Below are 22,844 nucleotides of genomic sequence, written 5' to 3'. Positions count from 1 at the left end.
TTCTCCAGGATTTTAGCCGGTATTCTTGTGGAGATTCCACCTCGAGTTCTCCCAATAATTCTTCTCGGATTTTTTCCAAGATTCTTCAGGTTTCTTCGAAAATCATTCTAAAATTCGTCTAAGGATTTCTCTCCGGCGTTCTTTCTTGTTAAGATTTGACACAACATTTTCCTGGAATTTATCACTTTTTTCATTTTTCCAAAGATTTGTTTCAGAACTCTTTCCAATATTCAACAGGGAATTAATCCAGAGATTTTATTACTACTTTCATCTAGAATTCTTCCAAAAGTTCTTCTAGAGATTTCTATCAGAACTCTTCCAAGGGGGAATCAGAGAACTCATTCAAGCATATTCTATGTTTTTAACATGAAAATTTTTCAAAAAATCTTACACGGAAAATGTTCCAAGATTCTTCTCGGAATTTTTCTAAGAACTTCTCCCAGTATTATTCAGGAATTTTTCCAGGAATTATTCATACATTTCCGATCGACCTTCTTCCCATAAATATTCCATAATTGTAGAATTCCCTGAAGAAGGTGTAATAAACACCGAAACGTCGGATGAAGACCGATATTTAGTCGTTTGATTGCGTTTGATGACTGAGAAGCCGATAAACTTCCTCGATTATATAGAATTTTCAGTCGATAGCGCTCTACTATTCCATGGAATTCTTTCCGGAATTCTTCCAAGTTTTTTCTTGAGAATTATTTTTGAGTTCCTTTTACCATTCTTCAAGGCATTTCTTCCGGGCATCTCCCAGGCATTGATTCGAAAATTGTCCAGAGATTCTTCCCGGAACTTTGACAAAGGATTTTTCTTATTTTTTTCACTGATTGTTCCCAGAATTCTTTCATGGATTTCTCTCGCCATTCTCTCTGGGACGCTTCTCTCAATTTTCCCTTAATTATCGAGAACTTTCCATTTGACGAAAAGTTTTCCGCGACTGGAGCGGGAATTGAGCCCACACTCCAAGGCTTACGAAACGGCTAGATGACTGACGCCTCTAGCCGCACGGCCACGAAGCCCACAATTATATCAGTAGGTTCATACAGTTCTTTCCCCGAATCTTTCGGGTATTTCTTTCGGATTCTAACAAACGAATTCTTTCAAAGATTGCTTCCTTTTTAGGGGTTTTCCCAGATTTTCTCCTACGTAAACTATTGGAAATTCGTTCGGAAGAATTCCTCTCAGGTTGGACCTTCTTCTTTTCATTTTCCCACTATTATTCAGGCAGTATCTCTATTTTAATCCTAAAGAGTTTTTCTCCACAAAAGTCTTCCAGAAACTCTCCCGGAAACACTTTTCTCGAAATGTTCAGAGATTTTCAGTATTTTTCTAACGCTCCTCTTAGCATTCTGCCAAGCATTCTTCATAAAATTCTTCAGAAACTTCCCTGAAAATACTTCCAGGGTCTCATTTCGAAATTATTACAGAAAATGCTTCCGGCATTCTTCTATGGGTTATCTTTGGAATTCTTCCAAGGATTTCTTCCGGGAATATTTATAACAGTTATGTTTTTGGAATTCTTCAAGATTCTTTACAAAAACTTCCCAAATATTTCTTTTTAAAATACTCACGTTTTCAAAATACTGTTCCATTCTTTTTTTTTAACATAGAGAAAAAATACGGAAATGGATCCAGTTGCGAGGCGATTTTAAGATTGAAGCGGCAATTCCATGAGTTCCTGATGCGGAGAACGTAGGCACGACTCGCCACATGAGGAACCAAGGCAACGAAGGAAAAGACTGTCAATTCAAGAGAAGGCGGGAACGAACAAATCTAAATGGGGAGCGGACCTAGTGTGGTGGTTAGAACACAAGACTATCACGCCGAGGATCTGGGATCGAATTCCACTCCTGACATACTCACAAAATGTGGGTTCTTCTTTCGAACGGGAAGTAAAACGTGGGTCCCGTGATGAACTAGCCCAGGGCTAAAAATCTCGTTAATACAGCGAAAAAAAAAACAATCTACATGCCATCAGCTAGTTTAAAACAGTTTTTTTTTATTATCATACAAATTGGGACGAAGGTCCCCAGAATTTAATGAATTGTTTTTTCACACGTAGGATTCACATATGGGTAATTCTCGTTGAGACCGGCCCACTATTTACACCTTGTCTTCAAAAATGTTTAAGGTGCCGATTTTCTGAAAGCCCTCGCCTAATAAGTAAGAAAAATGCATTTGGTTACTCAAATTGATGGACCCCCCGTTAGTTAGAGCCTCAGCAATTTTTGCAGACCCCTCGATTTTAGTCAAATGGTGGCTCATTTAAACCGTTATTACTCGAAAATTTCTCCAACAACCACCTCAAAACGAATTGTTGTTGAAAAGAGGAAAGATAGAGCCACTATTTACAATAATAAAAAGTTGGGTCGGCCATATTGATTTTGGCCGCCATCTTGGATTTTTATACCAAAACATTTTTTTCGCCATGAGGGCAACCACCGATTTTCAAAATTTTTACGTCAATTGAAGGCTAGGACATTTATACAGAACATATCAAAAAATTAGAGATGTATTTTTCTTCTTTCAAAAGTTATCTGCCGTTTCGTAAATTATGCCACTTTTGCGCACTGGGCCCGATGCCGACCGTTTACATAAATGCAGCGTTATTTCGCAATGTTTACGAACACAAATTACAATTCTGAACCCACTAATGGAAAGCTGAAGGTTTAAGCTTTTCAAAACACTAAAAAAGTTATAAAAACAATGCCCGCATCATTGAGAAACAGGCAAAAACGGAAACGAACCTCCGATTTGGCCAAATTTTGCGGCACGCGCCTTTGTGTATACATGCAGGCGTAAACTCGGATGCTGTTGCATGTCTTTGCCGGTGCGCATGGGAATGTATGGAGAAAACGTGGCTTAATTTACAAAACTGCAGATAACTTCTGAAAGAAGAAAAAGACATCTCTAATTTTTTGATATGTTATGTATAAATGTCCCAGCTTTAAATTGATGCAAAAATTTTGAAAATCGGTGGTTGCCCTCATGGTGAAAAAAATGTTTTGTTATAAAAATCCAAGATGGCGGCCAAAATCAATATGGCCAACCCAACTTTTTATTATTGTAAATAGTAGCTCTATCTTTCATCTTTTCAACAACAATTCGTTTTGAGGTGGTTGTTGGAGAAACTTTCGAGTTATAACGGTTTAAGTAAGCCACCATTTGACCAAAATCGAGGGGTCTGCAAAAATTGTTGTGGCTCTAACTAACAGGGGGTCCATCAATTTGAGTAACCAAATGCAATTTACTTACTTTTTAGGCGAGGGCTTTCAGAAAATCGGCACCTTCAACATTTTTGAAGACAAGGTGTAAATAGTGGGCCGGTCTCAGCGAGAATTACCCATATATATGAACAAAATCTTAATTGAAAAAAATCTGGGTCACCTAATTTGCCGGAAAACTCCAGTGGAAAACAAACATTTTCCACAGACACCACCCACTTTGAAAATCATAACTCAAGAACGAAGCATCGTAGACACATTTTTGTGAAATCATAAGCAAATTTTCTCAGTAATTGGAAAAAATACGAAATGTAAATTGTTTTTCGCAGTTGAGAAAATTGGTTGGAAAAGTTGGAAAAACTATTTTGGAAGCCGGAAAAATTCTCAAAAAAATGTTTTGGAAGAAAATTACATAAGCTATGTTCTGTGAAATTTTCAAGATATGATTTTTCTCCGTTCCTGAATAATGAAAAATTTTGTGCAAATTGTCCAGGTGTGCTATATGAACCGTTATCTTTGAAAAATCATAACTTAAGAACGAAGCATCGTAGACACAATGTTTTTTTTTTCACGAAGTCGTGAAACTGTGAAATCAAATTTCATCAAATTCTGAGAACCTTCGTATCAATTTGTACGACAATAAAAAAAATCCCCAACAGCAAATCAGTTGATACAGACGAAATTGCAGCTGAATTCTTCCAAATATGGATAGGGCCCAGAAAAGTTTACCACCAGTCTGCACTGGTAAATCCAACAGCAACCGATGGAGTAAAAGAAATTTGCCCCATCCACAAGACAAACGACCATTTGGAACGATAGAGTTTGGAAGGACATAGAAGGACATTTCCTACTTTTGGGATAGGTAATTCAAAACAGTACGATAATTGAGTTGTTAGTCAAACACTGAACTACTAGGAATGGCTCTGTCTAAAAATGTCGGAATTTAAGAAGGCAATGAAGAAAACACTCAGCTGACGGGATGGTTAGATAGAAACGATGAGAAGAAATCGATCATGTCTTGGTTTTAGAAGAAATATTGTTATCAAAGCTCTAAAACTATAATTGAATAAAGTAAACAGAGAGCCGTTTTGACATAAACTAAGAAGAACGATATGCATTTGATTAAAGCCCATATGAATATCCAAAGATGATCATCCTAATCGATGCCTTGCAAAAACCAAAAGCACGTATTTCATCATCCAAACAACACGCTTGTTCCATCCCAATTTACATTTTGATGACCAATTACTCTTGTAGAGGTTTTCAAAACCGCCATAAAACCTTATATCTTTTATTTTGGTTTTATAATGGTTCTAAGAACACAGCAAAAAAAATCTTGTGATATCACATAATTTTCGCTGCACATCAGTCACGTCGTAAATATGATGTACAAATTACATTCTTTGGACGCAGCAAATCAGCCGCCGCAGTTTGAAAGTGGGTCTAGCAATCGCTAGAACCGGAACAATAGATGAATCATATATAAGTAAAATATTGGCATGGATTCGTACACTGATCCGTTGATTGTGAGGCATATCCCTTCCCCCTCGGCTATTTCACCGAGTTGGGAAGTAGATGATAAATATGATACTGTTTCTAAGTATCTGCTGGAATGGATTTGTTGGCATTTTCCGGTGCCAACCAGGGTGTACATGGTGAGTGTGATAATTGTTGGAAAACGATGCAACCGAATGAAATTATATTCGAAAATGGATACGTTGCCAGAAATTACGCGCCTGGATATTACAAAATTATTTGCTGTGAACCTCTTCTAGTCTATTTGACTAAAAAATGATACTTGGGAAGTCACGGCAGTGCAATTTTCGATAGTAGAGAAGTCGATGAAAAGGTGTTAATGTGAGTCCTAAATTTTGCTACTTATCTCATCCCCCATTCAAAATGCTACGAATAAATCTGAAGCAAGACCATTCCCGCTACCATCCCCTTCCCAAATCGCACCTTTCGTTGGAAAGTGACTGCCAAATCCAAGACTCGGGGAAATCTTTCCTTACGGAAAACTCTGCCCCGCCAGCGGCGTCGTGCGCCGATGCTCCAACGGTAGCCAAATGCATGTCTGTGTCTTCATCCGTTCTGATGTCAATGAACCCAGCCTCCAGTGTGGCAAACTCCCAATCCGCTGTGGACAAAAATATGGTTTGAAAGAAATAAATCGGTCTATCAACCTGGTTAACTGCCAACCTCGCCTTCATACAACTTAGTTTTTGTTTGCACAAGATTCTTCAAATGGCATCTCTTGTTCCAAAGATATTTAGGCCAACACTAAATCAATTTTTAAAAAAGCTTTACAGTGTTGGTGTCACTCAATATACGACTCCTGGTCAAAAATCAGCCGCTCTTGTTAGTTCATTATTCTCCGTATCCCACATGTTTCAAAACAGTTGAATGTCCATAAGCTAGCTATTCTTATTCCAATCGAAGGGTGTCGCTATTCTGAATTAGAAGTCTGAGATGTAGAACATCGCGACATACTAATTTTACAAACCAAAATTTTGATTGGCTGCAATCTAACGATTTTACATACCGTTTATAAACATTTGAAAATATTTTGAGAAAAAGTATTAAATAAAGATTTAACGACAGTAATTAATATTAAAATCTGAAAACCCATACACAACCCATAATTGAATGTCAAATTACTGCAAAAATAGACGTAAATAGTTGCACATACTTTCACAACAGAGGAAGATTTTTAAGATTGAAATACTACCATATTAACATGCAAAGAATTTACACGGTTATTCTCAGCTATGCCAAAAATTTGTTCCTATAGTCTCCTCACCATCACCATGATGCATTCACATTAAATACTTCCAACCGTAACTAACGTAACCCAATTCCTAATGACCATACAAATGAAGGAAGTGAGACCACGAGCAGTTCAGTGAAACTAACCTATCGTTGGAATAATCCTCCCAAATCCACGATTCGGGGAATGTTTTCCTTACAAGTACAGTGCTGCCGGGAGCGGGTGATCCACCGGAAATGCGATCTTCCAGCACTGGTGAAGCCATGGCAGCCACTGGAAAGGCTTGCGCTCCAAGCGCATAAACGGGCCCACCCCGGTCCGCAATTGCATATCCGTAGGCTTGTTGAATAAAATTGGATGATACATGTATAGGGTGGAAATGCTAAACTACAGTCTCGTGGCTGGTGTGCCACATGAAACAACCATCACTATTGTGCCTCTACAACAGATATCCTGGGTACATCGGGGAGGGGACAATAATCCGGAGGAATACGGAAAAAACTAGGTTCAACGCACTACTGAGGTTCCAACCTGACCCAGTGCTTCAATCAACCACAAGATCAATTCTGAACATAAGAATCATCTCACCTGTCCTCTTGCAACGCTTCCCAAAGCCATGCTTCGGGAAAAACTTCTCTAACTTTAACTGTACCAAGGTTCTCTATCATTTCCGGAGTAGCCCGGGCGTCATCAGACTTAGCTTTCGCGAAGGGAAGACTGAATTTTTGAAAAGTGGTCGTACTCGTACTGGCTGAGGCGATACGGTGAACTACGCGAGCTGGAAGATAGACGTTTGAAGCAGAAGATAGTGAAAGTAGTGTACCAGTATTGTTAGAGCTACGTGGCGTGAAAAGTGAAGGATTTATTGACATTGCGCGGCGAGGAGCGAAAAGATTGGTGTTAATCCTACATACTCGGGCTGGCTCTCCCAAATCCAGGACTCGGGAAATAGGGTCCTAATGGGGTGCGCAGTGATAACATTGTCTGCAGATGGTTTCATTGCCGGAAGTGCAACCGTCGAAGGAGTACTGATAATTACACCAGGTGGCGGTTCAATGTTGCCAAAAAAGGCTGCTGGTACTGCTGATATCGCTATGGGGAACGGGTAAAGCTCTGCAAAGTGACATTGCTGCTATTATGAGGCAAATCTTCTGTGCATTTATTGCAACTTCAATCTTTTGATCAATTGTTTTATGTGGGCTCCCAATAAAGGACATGGTACTTACACAAATAAGCGGACTCAACCTTTGCAGGACATAGCCTTATGGATAAACAAGCATTATTTACTTACCAGGTTGTTCGTTAGCATTGGTCATGATGACAGCTCCAGCATCCTGGAAATTTCAATAAAACGGATTAAGTTTGAGTAGCAAAATCTGGTTATTTTCGGGATATGATGAATGTACGAATATCGTAGTAGATGTTCTTAACCTGGGACGATTTTCGGCTTCGGCTTCGGCAGTCGCAATTGGACGTTATTCTTTTGGTAGATATGCAATATCTTCTTTATTTACAAACATTTTACCTAGGAGTCTTTTTTTTTTAATCAAAGGGAATAGTTGTGCTAAGAAACGTATTCGCCAAGAATTCCTCAAATAATCCCTCCAGGTATGTCTTCAAGAACATCTGCCAATCAATCCTCCAAGAATTCCTCCAGGAATTTCTTCAGAAATTTCTCGAAAATTCTTCCAGGAATTCCTCCAAGAATGCTGTCTAAAACTCCTAAAAGAATCCCACCAAGAATTTCTCCAGGTATTCCTCTAAAACTTCTGCCAAGAATTCCTCAAAGAATCCTTCTAGGTATTCCTCCAAGAATTTCTCCAGGAAGTCTTCCAAGACTTTTTCCAAGAAATTCTCCATAAATTTCTCCAGGAATTCCTCCAAGAATTCCTCTAAAAATGCTTCCAAGAATTCCTCCAGAAATCTGCATGAAATTGTCCAGGGATTTCTCCGAGATTTCCATCAGATGTCTCTTCACAAATTCCTCCAGGAATTCGTCAAGAAATATTCCCTTCAAAAATTACTTGCGGTATTGCGCCAGGAACTTCTACAGGGATTTCTCGAGAAAATCTTCCAGGAATTCCCCAGTGAATTTTCAAAGATTTTCTTCCAAGAAATTCCTCCATGAATACCTCCAGGATCCTTAAGAAAACCCTTAGAAATTCCTCAAGAAAATACTCCTGGGATAACTCTAAGAAATGGTCCGAGAATTCCTTCAGAGATTTTCTCAGAAATTCCTTTAAAAATTTCTTGAGGAATTCCGTCAAAAATTTCTCCCGAAGTAACTCTAGGAACACTTTCAGGAATCCCTAAATAAATTCTTCTTGGAATTCCACCAGGAAATTCTTCAGAAATTCTCCCAGAAATTACTCCGGAAATTCCTGAATTTCCGAAACATAAGAGGAATCTAGGAATCTCTGTTATTATATCTTCAGGAATTCCACCAAGAATTCCTCCAGGGATTCCACCAAGAATTTCTCAAGAAATATCTCCACGAGGTCTCCAGTTAGCCTAGTGGTTAAGGCTATGGATCGCCAATCCAGAGACGTCGAGTTCGATTCCAGTTCCAGTCAGGAAAATTTTCTCGACTCCCTGGACATAGTGTATAATTGTCCTTGTCTCATAACATACAAATTCATGCAATGGCAGGCAAAGAATGCCCTTGAATTAATAACTGTGGAAGTGCTCAAAGAACACTAAGTTGAAGATAGGCAGGCCAAGTTCCAGTGAGAACGTCGTGCCATAAAGAAGAAGAACAAGAAGATCTCCAAGAATTCATCCAGGAATTTCTCCTAGACATCTACCTAGAAATCCTCCAAGAATCCCTCCAGGTTTTCGTTCAGAAAATACTCCTGAAAAAGTCCACGAATTTCTTCAGAAAGTGCTCCGAGACTTCTTTCAAGCATTCCTCCAAGAATTTCTCCAGGAAATAATCTAAGAATTCTGTTAAGCATTCCTCTAAGAATCCCACCAGGGATTTCTCCTAGAATTCCTCCAAAAAATTTTCAAAAAATTCCTCCAGGATTTTTTCTTCGAATTTCTTCAGACAATCCTTCAAGACTTCTGCTATGAATTCCTCCAAGAATCCGACAAGGAACTTCTCCCGAAATTATTTCAAGAACTCCTACAGAAACTGTAAGAAGAATTTCTCCAATACCTGCTCCAATTCTTCTGTCAAAAATTCCTCCAAGAATTCCTCCAGAAATTTGGCCAGGGATTCCTTTATAAATTCCTCTAGGAATACCTCCAGGAATTCAACAAATATCTTCAGGAATTCTTCCACGAAATCCTTCAGAAATTACTCCAGAAATACCTACAGGAATCCCCTAGGAATTCCTCAAAGAATTCCTACTGGAAATCCTCCAAGAATTCCTCCACGAATTCCTCAAAGACATCCGCCAAGAATTCCTGCAACAATCCCTTTCTGAATTACCTTCCAAGAGTTTCTTCAGGAATACCTCTTAGACTTCTTTGAAGAATTCCACCAAGTACCTCTCTAGGAATTTCTCCAGGAACTTCTTAAAGAATTCTTTCAGGAATTCCTCCAAGAATTCCTACAAGAATAGTTTCAGGAACTTCTTCAGAATTTCTTGAAGAAATTTCTGGAGGAAATCCTGAAGGAATTCTTGGAGTACTTTCGGAAAGAATTCATGTAGTAATTTGTGAACATTTTGTTATAGAATTTCCTAGAAGAACTCTGGAGGAGTTCCTGGAGAAATTCCTGGAGGAACTCCTGGAAGAATTTCCTATTATTTTTATTTTCTGGAGGAATTTTCGAAGAAATCCCTGGAGTATTTCCGGTAAAAAATCATGAAGTTATTTCTGGAGGAGTTCCTATAACAGTTACTGGAGGATTTTCTGGAATAATTCCGGGAGGAATTCCTAACGTATTTCCCGGAACAATTCCTGGAATAATTCCCGGAACAATTCCTGGAATAATTCCCGGAACAATTCCTGGAATAACTCCTGGAGGAATTCCTGGAGAAATTCCTGGAGGAACTCTTGGAAGAATTCTTAAAGTATTTTTTTTTTATTTTCTGGAGGAATTTTCGAAGAAATTCCTGGAGTATTTCCTGGAGTATTTCCGGTAAAAAATCATGATGTAATTTCTGGAGGATTTCCTATAATAATTACTGGATGAATTTCTGGAATATTTCCGGGAGGAATTCCTAGCGTATTTCCCGGAACAATTCCTGGAAGAATTCCTGTTGGATTCCCAAGAATAATTCCTGAAGGAATTTCTGGAATATTTCTTGAAGAATTTCCTGGAGTGTTTCCTGACACAATTTCTAGAGGAATTGCTGTAACAATACCTGGAGGAATTCGTTGAGTAGTTCCTGGAAACTCCTGAAGGAATTTCTGAAGAAATTCTTGGAGGAATTCCTGGAGTAATTCCTGGAGGTATTCTTGGAGTAACTCCTACAGGAATTCCTTCAGCATTTCACCCATGCACCCTATGCACAGAAATTTCAACAAGAGCTCCATCAGGAAGGCTTCTGATGAAAACTACAGGAAATGTTCAGTACATTTAATGTTTTTTTGTTTTCACGCACTTTTACTGAAATATTTCCGTTTTTCTTTTTCATGGATTATTCCAGGAATTCATACAAGTACAGCATCAGGAATTTATATAGGATTGCATCAGGAATTTCTGCAAAGCATTCCTCCACGTATTCTGCCAGGTAACACTAGTTTACAGCATTTTTGGACTCGGTAAACTGATGATCGTTTTTGGTGTAGAGTCATGCCCTGAGTTCGAAAACGCGAAGGAAAAAAATTACAGTAGGGCGGAAATTTTTTCGACTTTCCATACAAGGTTGATGATTCGAAATCGATTTTTGTTCTATTTTTAAGCAAAGTCGCTCACTTCAAACATCTCATTCTCCGTAATCAATGCTCCGATTGAGCTGAAATTTTTATTGTAACTCGCCTACATATCACATGTCAAATAAACGTTGAGAAAGAACTTTTTAATTGTTTTTTTTTCTAATTGAAAAAATATATTTCTTCATATATTTTTGGAAATTTTGCTAAAATTTAAGGATATCGTCCCTAAAACTCGCCAATATCGTGAATTTCATCAATCTGACGCAAAACCTGTATTCAGATGATCGAATGGTATTATATTCAGCTTTGAATTTATAGAAAAAGATTTAAAATTGTTTGAACAAAACGCAAGATATTTGAAAAAAAAAGTTGTAAAACTCGATATTGAGCTAAAACTCAAAAACTGTTGTGCTTAAAAATGTTAAGCACGGTTTCGAAACCAGCGCTAAATTATGCTTCAAAAATTTTGGTCGTTGACAGAAGTTCACGACTTTCGTTTTATTTTGTAAACTAGTGTAATCAAAGAATCCTTCAGGCATTCCTCGAAGGGTTGCCTCACTAATGCCTCCCAGAATTGCTTAAGAAATTCCTCGGCGAAATTTTTCAAGGATCCTAGGTTTGCCATTAGGGGTTCATTATTTTAATTTTTTTTGGAAATTCCTCTAGGAATTCATTCGGATATTCATTAACCCACGAGCGCTCGCGCTGTTGTATTTTGTACAACACGTTGAAAAAATCTCGCTTTTTGTACTCAGCATTAGCGTGGTGCTGACGCAGGTAGTCAACCGCGCGAGTTACGGAAAGTTAAGAAAACCGTTTAAAATTTCCTCCAGGGTTATCTTCTGAAATGTCTCCAAAAGTTCACCAGAAATATCTTCAGTATTCCAAGTATATCATCAGGAGTTTCAAACAATAATTTTTCGAAAGTCTGCCATGTTTTTTTTTTTCGAAAATCACCAGCAGGATGTTTATAAAAAAAATCCTTCAGAAAGTTCTACAAGGATTTTTTCCAAAATATATTTTTTAAATATCTTCCTCCAGGGATTTCAAGGAAGATAAAAAAAGACACGGACACGTTCAATGCTTCCAATGAGCTATTTGCTCTTTGAAGGAAGCGCGACACTAGACAACGGACGAGCATGCAACGCCCAGTGGTACAGCCGAAAATCACGAAGCCACACAAGATCAGATTATATCTTTTTGAAAAATGATCAGGAATTTCATCAAAGGGTTATTTCAATATTTCTGAAAATATATTCAAGAGTTTTTATTAGTAACTTCTCCAGAAGTTTCGTAAGGGCTTTTTACCATTTCTTCTGGAATTTGCATTTGTTTCAAGTGTATTGTAGAGATTTCTAAATGAAGTCGTCCATAAAGTTCTTCAGAAAATCCTTTAGGGAGTTATTCGGAAGTTCCTTAAGAAATAAGTTTAGGCATTCCTCCAGGGGTTCCTTTTAAAATTCCTCTAAGGTTTCCGCAGAAATTTCTTCAGAGCTTTCTTCGGTATTTCATGATTTCCTATAGGAGTTTCAGCAGTGACTGTATTCAGAAATTCTTCAAACGGAAAAAAAATCCTCCAGGGTTATCTTCTGAAATGTCTCCAAAAGTTCACCAGAAATATCTTCAGTATTCCAAGTATTTCATCAGGAGTTTCAAACAATGATTTTTTTAAAATTCTGCCATGTTTTTTTTCGAAAATCACCAGCACGATGTTTATGAAAAAATCCTTCAGAAAGTACTACAAGGATATTTTTTTCCAAAAATTATTGCCTCGGTTTCTTCACAAATATATTCTTTCAAAGAATTCGCCAATATTTTTTAAATAATTTTCTCCAGGGATTTCAAGGAAGATAAAAAAAAGACACGGACACGTTCAATGCTTCCAATGAGCTTTTTGCTCTTTGAAGGAAGCACGACACTAGACAACGGACCAGCATGCAACGCCCAGTGGCACAGCCGAAAACCACGAAGCCACACAAAATTAGATGATATCTTATTGAAAATCGATCAGGAATTTCATCAGGGGTTATTTCAATATTTCTAAAAACACTCAAGAGTTTTTATTAGTAATTTCTCCAGGACTTTCCTGATAGCTTTTTTTCATTTCTTCAGGAATTTCCATTTGTTTCAAGTGTATTATGGAGATTTCTAAATGAAATCCATAATATTCTTCAGAAAATCAAATCCTTTAGAAATTTATTCGGAAGAAGAAATAAGTTAGGAAATTCTTCCAGGGGTTCCATTTGCAACTCCACCAAGGATTCTGCAGATATTTCTTCAGAGTTTCCTTCAGTATTCCAAAGATTTCTACAGGAATTTCAGCAATGATTGTATTCAGAAATTCTTCCATGATTTTTTTTTCGAAAATTACATGTGGGATGGTAATAAAAATCCTCCAAAAATCACATCAGGGAATTGCTCCAGGGATTCCTTGAGAAAGTCCTAAAGGTTTTCCAGAAATTCTTGCAGCGATTCTTTCGGAAATATATCCCAGGATTCTTTCAGTGATTTTTCCAAAACTTTTTCAAATGTTTCAGTTCCTCCAGGGTTTTTTGAGAAGATTATCTAATATTTGCTCTCACGAATTTCATTTATTTCAAGAAACCCTTCAGGAGTTCCATAATGATTTTCTTAAGCATTCCTTACATTTCTCCTGGAGTTTCCTCTCAATTTCTTCAGATATTTTAATGGGGTTTATTTTAAGAATACCTCCAGAGATTTCTACATGAATTCGTCCATAAATTTCTTTGGGAATTGTGTTATGATATTATTCGGAAATTCTTTAAGAAATCAGTGTAGAAGTTTCTCCAGGAATTTCTTCTGAAATTTCTCCAAGGAGATATTAACCAGAGTCTTCTTCAGTATTCCAAGGATTTCCAAGATTTCGAGCTGTGCTTTTTCTAAAAAATTCTGCGTGGATTTTTTTCGGAAATTACTAGAGGTTTGTTTGGAAAAAAAAACCCTTCAGTAATATCATCAGAGAATTGTTGTGAAGATTTCTCAGATAGTCGAAAATATTTCAAGAGACTTGATTAGGAATTCCTTCAGAAATTGTCTAAAGTCTCTTTTTGATATTCTTTGATTTTTTTTCCAGAAGTTTCCCTTGAATTTATTCTGATATTCATTTGGAATTAATTTTAAGAATACCTACCGAGATTTCTTCACGAATTCGTCCATAAATCGCTGTAGAAATTTCTTGAAGAAATTCCTAAAAAGATTTGAGTTTCTTGCAACTATTGTATATCTTCAAAAATATTTTCAGAAATCTTTCCAAGCGAAATATTCAAGGATACTTCGAGTATACCTTTAGGGATACTTGGAAAAAATTATCCAAGTATTCAATCAAGTATTTATTCAAAAAATCCTTCAATAGCTTTTTCAGAAATTTCTCCAATGATTCCTTCAAGAACTCCTGCAAGGTTTCTTTAAGAACTTCTGCGCGAATTCCATCGAAAATCACGGCAACTTATTCTGGAACTCTTCCTGTTATTTTTTACGGAAACAGCCACAAGGGCTCCTTTAGGTGACTGTGTTTACATCAACAGATCATCAGAGGTCCCACAGATAATGAAAGCTTCAAACAGCATACAGAATGCCACAGAACTCAAAATTTAATAACATTGCGAGTCATACGTGCACATTACTTCTCCACAGATTACTTCATGAATCCCTCCAAGTATTTTCCCGGAGGATTTTTTTTAGAATTCCACAAAAAATATTTTTTGTCCAAAAAATTAAAATTGGTGAGAGACGTGAACTTGTTCCGAAGGCAGCTTTAACTGAAATTTAGCAAGAGCTTCCAACACAAGCAATTATATCAAGGATTCTTTCCACAATTCTTTCGGCACTTTCAATGAAAATTCATTCATCAGTTTCTTTGGAATTCCTTCGGGCCTTTCCTTTGGAAATTTCTCATGCAATTCCCATGAAAAGTCAGAAATTTTCGATTGTAATTTATAAAGGAATTGCAATTTTCAATAGCATAGCCGAAGAAACCTGAAATCGGATTTGCCAAATCAATTTCCAAAGGATTTTTTTTCTAGAAGCTGTCACATAAATAAAACCAAGAATTTCAGAAAAACTGCCGGATGAATTTCCAATGGAATTACTGAGGGAATTTTCATAGCAGTTGAAGAAAAAAAAAATCTAAAACATTATCGAAGAATACCAGTGAGAATTCCCAAAGGAGTCCTTAAAGGGATTTCCGAAAAAGATTGAAATTTCAATAGAAGTAATTTCCCCAGAATTCATAAAGAATATAAAAGGGGATTCATATTTGCTCGAGAAACTTAAAAGTAATTTTGGAACGCTGTTTCAAGAGCAATGACAGAGAAATTCTTAAAAGAATTGCTGAAGAAATCCTCAAAGGAATCATTAGAGGGATTTTAAAAGGAAATCACGAAGGATTTTCCAAAAACGGTTTCCAACGGAACTATCGAAGAAATTTTGAAAATATTGCCGAAGCATTTTACATAGAAATTCTCGAAAAAAAATCCTCAAAGATATTGGATTGAGAAATGTTCAAAAGAATAATCGATGAGATTCCTAAGTTCCAAATGAATTGCCGAAACTGCCGTATATATTTCCAGAAGCAATCCAGAATGAACTCACAAAATAACATTGTAAATTCCTTCTTCAAAGAATTTTCAATGGGATTACTGGAAGATTTCTCAAATAAATTGTCGCCGGAATTTTGAAACATACTGGTTATGAAATTTCCAAAGTATTTATAGAAAACATTCGCGAAAAAAATGATAAGGGATTTTCAAAGGAATTGTCAAAAAATTAGCAATAAAATTTACGAAGAAATTCCAAAAGGATTGCCGTGGTGGATTCCAGAAAACAAAATAGCCAAAACAATTACATCGAAAATAACCGAAAGAACTGCTGCACAGTTGAAAAATATGCTTAAAACTTCACAAAATAATTAGTAAAAAAAACTTGCAACAACTTCCGAATGGTTTGCTGTTGAAATTGCAAAAAATCAAGTTCAAGTTCAATTGCCATAGGAGTTTCCAAATGAATCATGACAACCTTAAAGAAAATGCCGAAAACTCAATGAAGAAATTTTCTACGAATCTTCAGAAGGGGATCCAAAGAAATTTCTGGAGGGATTCCCAAGCCTGCTTCAGGAATTTCTTCAAAAAATATTTGTAATCTCTGATCCGAGCACCCACCATTCTTTCAACATGATCTTTACGAGTTCTTCGGTATTTTTTGTGAATTTCTTCGACCATTCCTTTCTAAATTTGTCATGCAATTGCTTTGGAAGTTCCCAAATTTCCAATTGGAGTTGCTGGAAAAATGTCGGCAGAAATTCACAAAGGACTTGCTACTTCTAAAATAATAGCCAAATGAATATGAACATGGGATTGCCGAATCAATTTCCAAAGGAATTCTTAAAAAAGAAACTCACACAGAGAAAAAACAACGAAGAAATTTCTGAAAAACTGCCAAACAAAATTCCACAGCAGTTGCCAAAGAAACTTTCTGGGAAATTGCCGAAGAATACCTGTGATAATTGCCAAAAAAATTCCGAAAGAAATTTCCGAATAAAATTGAAGTTGTCGAAGAAATTTCAATAGAAATTTCGGCAAGAATTCTCAAAAGTTGCTCGAGAAATTTATAAGTATTTTTAGAACGGCTTTTCAATAACAATGACAAGGAAATTCCAAATGCTGAAGCAATCCTCGAAGAAAAATCTGAAGCAATTTCCGGATGAATTTTCAAAGATATTGCCGATAAAATTCCAAAAAAAAATGTTTCGAAATAAGGTCCAAAGCATTGCCGAAGAAATTCACAACGAAACTGCCGTATAAATTTCTAAAAGCTTTACTTTAGAATTCACGAAGAAATTATCTAAATAATTCGTAGGAATTTAAGCACGAATTCACAAAAAAGCTTTGTAAATTTCTTCTGCAAGGAAATTTCAAAGAGTTTCCTGAAAGATTTTTCAAAGAACCGACGGAATTTCGAAAGGTACTGGTTAAAAAATGTCCATGCTGAACAAAATTCTCTGGGAACTCCAAAGAAATTGCCGAAGAAAATTCCAAAGAAATTTACGGTGAAATTCGTAAAGGAATTACCAAAACTAATACTAAAGCCATTACAGAACGAGTGCTGGCATGGCATACATATCCATGTCATTGCTCCAAGTTAATAAAGACTCACAGCCTTGTAAGAGTTTCAGCCTGTCAATGAATGCAAAGCATACTCACATTGAAATCATCGTAATAATTCCTCCGCAGCCACGGAGCGTAGCGTTTTCTCCTGTACTGCATGTAAGCCGCCTCCTCGTAGGTCTTCAGATCATCGAACACCTTTCCGGTGGTCAGATCGTTTCCACTCTTCAGCAGCAGTACACTCTGATCGACACCGAGCAGGCCGACGTACGAATCCGGATTGGTGCTGATGGTGATATCGACGTCCTGGCCGGGTTTGGACTCCGTCTTGGACAGTTGCACTTTCAGCTGTGAATGAACGATTCGTCATGGCGTGGCTTGTTAGAAATATTATTGTTTGGGATACTCACGAAATTTTGTAACTCGCTGGCAAATTCAATTTCAGCAAAGTCGCTGATCATTTGACCATCGGAATGGATGAAGTAGACCACCAAACGGGCTCTCGGTACCATTGCGAAGCTGGCCGGGAAACGGAACGTGTGGGACATGCGGTCCGGGACGGGAATTGTGCCTCCGATGATAACATCCCCGCGGCCAAGCACCTGGTAGTTGAAGTACTTCATTGGCACGGTAGAGGATACGTCGACTGTGATGTCTTTGTTGATGGTTGGACTGAGGGGAAGAACATTATGAATTCTACAATTATATAGAAAACACTGATACACTTACGTCTCGGTCAGAACTTTAGCTCGCATGTAGGCACTGTATTTCACCCAGCCCTGCGAGATCGATCCCAGGTAGAATGTCGAACCCAGATAATCCGCTCGGAAAGAGATCGAGTCCGATGATGTTTCCGTATCGATGATCAGCTTAGCCATGCCGTTCTTGTCCAGCTTGTAGGTGTGTTCTGTGGTGTTCTGGTTTGGCCAACCAAACTCTTGAGTCACCTTAACCGAATTGGTGTCATCCTGAAGAGGTGCCCCATCCTGGAATGTTGCCTTCAGCCACGCAGTGTACGGCAGTCCAGGCTTGAACTTCTCCGAACTCTTCACCAGCTCCATATTATAAGCGCGATCGTAGATTTTGACCTTCGTGGATGAATTCTGTTTGCGACCTGTCAACTCTTCCTCTACCACGGCCTCGATCACAATGGTTCTAGTATAATCGCCTTGTAGCTTGATCTCGTCACGTAGGTCGAATTCCACCGATCCCTTACCATCGATCGGAACGGTTTTTCTCGTGATCACATCCCGTTCGAAAGGCTGGACGTAGTGGAAATTGAAGTCCGGGTATGCCGACACGGTGGCCTCACCCTTGACTGGTTTTCCATAGGTGTATTTTGACCGAACGATCGCTTTGACCTTTCCATCCTTCAGAGTTGTGATTCCTGGAGATTCAACAGTGACTTCAAACTTGGGCAGTACGTACTCATCGACTTCAAATTCTTGGGTCTTTTTCTGTAAATACATTGATGATTAACATTTGAACAATATACAACTCAATTGTAACCTACAGTTCCCAAAGCTTCCACGTTGATCTTCCAATTCCCCAGAACAGGAGCAGACGATAGTGCGAGTTCCGATTCGAAAACCCCCTTCACCAACTTGGCGGTGTTCCATTGTTTGATACGGTTGTTTTTGCCGTCGGTGATGTGCACTTTAACGGTGTCGATCTTTTGCAAGGGCTTCGTGTTGGGATCCAGCACCAACACTCGGAACCGAACGGTATCACCCGGTTTGTACACGGCTTTATCTGTCTGCACAAACACCGAAAAACTCTTCGGTTGGAAAGTCAGTGAAGTTTCGTTCTTGAAAACGAATCCCGATAACCCCTCGGCGGTCAAACTGTAATCTCCTTCCGTTATGTCACCGATCTACAGTTAAATTGAAAACATTAATGAAGCATGCACTCATTCTAAGAAGGACTATCAGAAGCTTACACTGAAAGGAATCAACCGGGATTCACCTTGACCCAGAGATAGATCCTCGCTAGCTAGGGGCGTTCCTGTTTGTGTGTTGTTCAACGTGATTCGAAACCGTACCGGCTCACGAACATTCAAATTGCTCACCGACACGTGGTATTCTGAGTTCGGCCGCAGCAGTTTCGATCCAACGACGGTGTAATACCTGTAGGAGAAACATTTATAGGGATTAGTCATTAGAAGCTATCGCAATATTCAGTTTCATGTCCGTCCACGTCAATTCCAGCACATCACAATATTGACACTGTGCACACAAACATTAATCAAATAAATATAAATATCAATTGAGCAGATGGGTAGTTTCCTGTTCCGAATAATTAGCTCCACAACAGGTTGTTGTAATCGAGCGAGGTAATTTTAATTATTCGTGCTCGATGATGGGAAACGTACATGTAGGAGCGGTGATTCCCACCTACTGCTGCACCAGTATAGCTGGCACTTCCTAGTTTTAAAAATCAATTTCATCTGCCCAGTCGAGAAAAATATGTTTAGTTTTATCTGATTTGGTTTGAATTTGCGTTCACGGATGTGAGCAACCTGTCAATGCTGTTATATTTCATCTACAATATAACCCGTTACACATAAAAACATGGGGGTGGAAGCTCAGGTAAAATATTATCTCCTGGGCGCCCATTAAAAACACCACCCCCGGCGAAGACTGGCGCTCGAGCCTAGCTATTTAGCACTGTAGTTGGAGGAAATGCCAATGCAGAACCCGTAGCTTCCGGGAAGGTAAGCCCAGCTCCCTGGGTTAGTGGGTTGGTGTCAGGCCCTGCGAGCCAGCCGTAAAAAAGACTAGCACCGGAAAATCAACAAGAGAAGAATGCGAACCGATACCAATGGCGACGACCACAGCGACGAAAAGGGACTTGCGATTGGAAGCTCGGTACGTGGAACTGCAGATCTCTCAACTTCATCGGGAGCACCCGTATACTCGCCGATATACTGAAGGACTACGGGTTCGGCATCGTAGCGCTGCAGGAGGTGTGTTGGACAGGATCTATGGTGCGATGCGAACGTTTAGAGGTAATCATACCATCTACCAGAGTTGCGGCAACACACGTGAGCTGGGAACATGGGCGACATGCAGAGGCGCGTGATCGGTTGGTGGCCGATCGACGAAAGAATGTGCAGGTTGAGAATCAAGGGCCGGTTCTTCAACATTAGCATAATAAACGTGCACAGCCCTCACTCCGGAAGCACTGATGATGACAAAGACGCATTTTACGCGCAGCTCGAACGCGAGTACGACCGCTGCCCAAACCACGACGTCAAGATCATCATAGGGGATCTAAACGCTCAGGTAGGCCAGGAGGAGGAATTCAGACCGACGATTGGAAAGTTCAGCGCCCACCAGCTGACGAACGAAAATGGCCTACGCCTCATCGATTTCGCCGCCTCCAAGTACCTTCTTCCAGCACAGCCTCCCGTATCGTTACATCTGGAGATCACCACAACAAACGGAATCGCAAATCGACCACGTTCTGATTGATGGACGGCACTTCTCCGACAATATCGACGTCAGGACCTATCGTGGCGCTAATATCGACTCCGATCACTACCTGGTGATGGTTAAACTGCGCCCAAAACTCTCCGTTATTAACAACGTACATTACCGGCGGCCGCCCCGGTACGATCTAGAGCGACTGAAGCAACCGGATGTCGCCACCGCATACGCGCAGAATCTCGAGGCAGCGTTGCCGGACGAGGGTGTGCTCGATGTGGCCCCTCTAGAGGACTGCTGGAGTACAATGAAAGCAGCCATCAACAACGCATCCGAGAGCACTATCGGGTACGGAGAACGGAGTCGACGAAACGATTGGTTCGACGAGGAGTGCAGAGCGGTTCTGGAGGAGAAGGATGTAGCGCGGGCGGTAATGCTGCAGCATGGAACCCGACAGAATGTGGAGCGATACAGACAGAAGCGGAAGCAGCAGACCCGTCTCTTCCGGGAAAAAAGCGCCGCCTGGAAGAAGCGGAGTGCGAGGAAATGGAACTGCTGTGCCGTTCACAGGAAACACGCAAGTTCTACCAGAAGCTCAACGCATCCCGCAAAGGCTACGTGCCGCAAGCCGAAATATGCAGGGATAAGGAAGGGAGCCTCCTGACGGACAAACGTGAGGTGATCGAAAGGTGGAAGCAGCACTTCGACGAGCACCTGAATGGCGAAGAGAATGTAGGCACGGAGGACCAAGGCAGCGGAGGAAATGACTATGTTGGTGCAGCAGAGGACGGGAACGAACCAACTCCCACGCTGAGGGAAGTTAAGGATGCCATCCACCAGCTCAAAAACAACAAAGCGGCTGGTAAGGACGGTATCGCAGCAGAACTCATCAGGATGGGCCCGGAAAAGTTGGCCACCTGTCTGCACCAGTTAGTAGTCAAGATCTGGGAAACCGAACAGCTACCGGAGGAGTGGAAGGAAGCGATAATCTGTCCCATCCACAAGAAAGGCGAAAAGTTAATGTGTGAGAACTTTCGAGCGATCACCATTTTGAATGCCGCCTACAAAGTGCTATCCCAGATCCGTCTTCCGTCGTCTTTCACCTAAAGTAAATGAGTTCGTGGGAAGTTACCAAGCCGGTTTCATCGACGACCGGTCGACAACGGACCAGATCTTCACCGTACGGCAAATCCTCCAGAAATGCCGTGAATACCAGGTCCCAACGCATCACCTGTTCATCGACTTCAAAGCGGCATACGACAGTATCGACCGCACAGAGCTATGGAAAATTATGGACGAGAACAGCTTTCCCGGGAAGCTGACTAGACTGATAAGAGCAACGATGGACGGTGTGCAGAACAGCGTAAGGATTTCGGGTGAACTATCCAGTTCATTTGAATCTCGCCAGGGACTTAGACAAGGTGATGGACTCTCATGCCTACTCTTCAACATCGCTTTGGAAGGTGTGATGCGACGAGCCGGGCTAAACAGCCGGGGAACGATTTTCACAAAATCCGGTCAATTTGTGTGCTTTGCGGACGACATGGACATTATTGCCAGAACATTTGGAACGGTGGCAGAGCTGTACACTTGCCTGAAACGCGAAGCAGCAAAGGTTGGACTGGTGGTGAATGCCTCAAAAACAAAGTACATGCTGGTAGGCGGAACCGAAAACGACCGGATCCGTCTGGGTAGTAATGTTACGATAGACGAGGATACTTTCGAGGTGGTGGAGGAATTCGTCTACCTCGGATCCTTACTGACGGCTGACAACAACGTGAGCCGTGAAATTCGGTGGCGCATCATCAGCGGAAGTTGGGCCTACTACGGGCTCCAGAAGAAACTGTGGTCGAAAAAGATTTACCCACGCACCAAATGCACCATGTACAAAGCGCTAATAAGAGAGGTAATCCTCTACGGGCACGAGACATGGACCATGCTCGAGGAGGACCAGCAAGCACTCGGAGTTTTTGAGCGACGCGTGCTAAGGACGATCTTCGGCGGTGTGCAGGAGAACGGTGTGTGGCGAACCCAGCATCCAGAAGGTGGCCAAAGTCGGAAGGATACGGTGGGCAGGGTATGTTGCAAGAATGCCGGACAACAACCCTGCAAAGCTGGTGTTTGCAACTGATCCGGTTGGCACAAGAAGGCGTGGAGCGCAGAGAGTACGATGGGCGGACCAGGTGGAGCGTGACTTGGCGAGCATCGGGCGCGACCGAGGATGGAGAGCGGCAGCCACGAACCGTGTATTATGGAGAAATATTGTTGATTCAGTTTTATCTTGAATTTGATGTAATACTAAATAAATGAATGAATGGAATCTCGGGAGGAATTTCAGAAGAAATTCCAGGAGGAATTCCTAGAGGAATGCCAGGAGGATTTCCTGGAGGAATCCCAGGCGGAATTTTTAAAAGAATCCCGTGAGTCATTCCTGGAGGAACATCGGGAGAAAATTCTGGAGCAATCTCGGGTG

General features: G+C 40.1%; 1 protein-coding gene across 13 annotated transcripts in view; it reads right to left on the bottom strand.

The window, feature by feature from the left end:
* LOC109419933 (thioester-containing protein 1 allele R1) overlaps positions 1-22,844 on the bottom strand; it is an 88,360-nt gene that overhangs the window by 41,974 nt on the left and 23,542 nt on the right. For 9 of the 13 annotated variants that reach the window (XM_062850301.1, XM_062850302.1, XM_062850299.1 and 6 more), the window contains exons 2-7: positions 18,886-19,072; positions 18,460-18,819; positions 17,676-18,403; positions 17,357-17,618; positions 17,043-17,294; positions 7,289-7,331 (exon numbers count right to left, since the gene is read on the bottom strand). In XM_062850301.1, coding sequence (XP_062706285.1) covers positions 7,289-7,331; positions 17,043-17,294; positions 17,357-17,618; positions 17,676-18,403; positions 18,460-18,819; positions 18,886-19,072 — 1,832 coding nt within the window. Of the gene's footprint in view, positions 1-5,189; positions 5,368-6,143; positions 6,337-6,585; positions 6,776-6,911; positions 7,111-7,288; positions 7,332-17,042; positions 17,295-17,356; positions 17,619-17,675; positions 18,404-18,459; positions 18,820-18,885; positions 19,073-22,844 lie in introns of all 13 variants that reach the window. The other 4 variants (XM_029853055.2, XM_029853058.2, XM_029853057.2 and 1 more) reach the window with 4 other exon arrangements.

Source organism: Aedes albopictus, chromosome 2, assembly GCF_035046485.1.
Source record: "Aedes albopictus strain Foshan chromosome 2, AalbF5, whole genome shotgun sequence".
In the NCBI taxonomy this organism is placed as follows: domain Eukaryota; kingdom Metazoa; phylum Arthropoda; class Insecta; order Diptera; family Culicidae; genus Aedes; species Aedes albopictus.
This window is presented reverse-complemented; position numbering and strand designations above follow the sequence as displayed.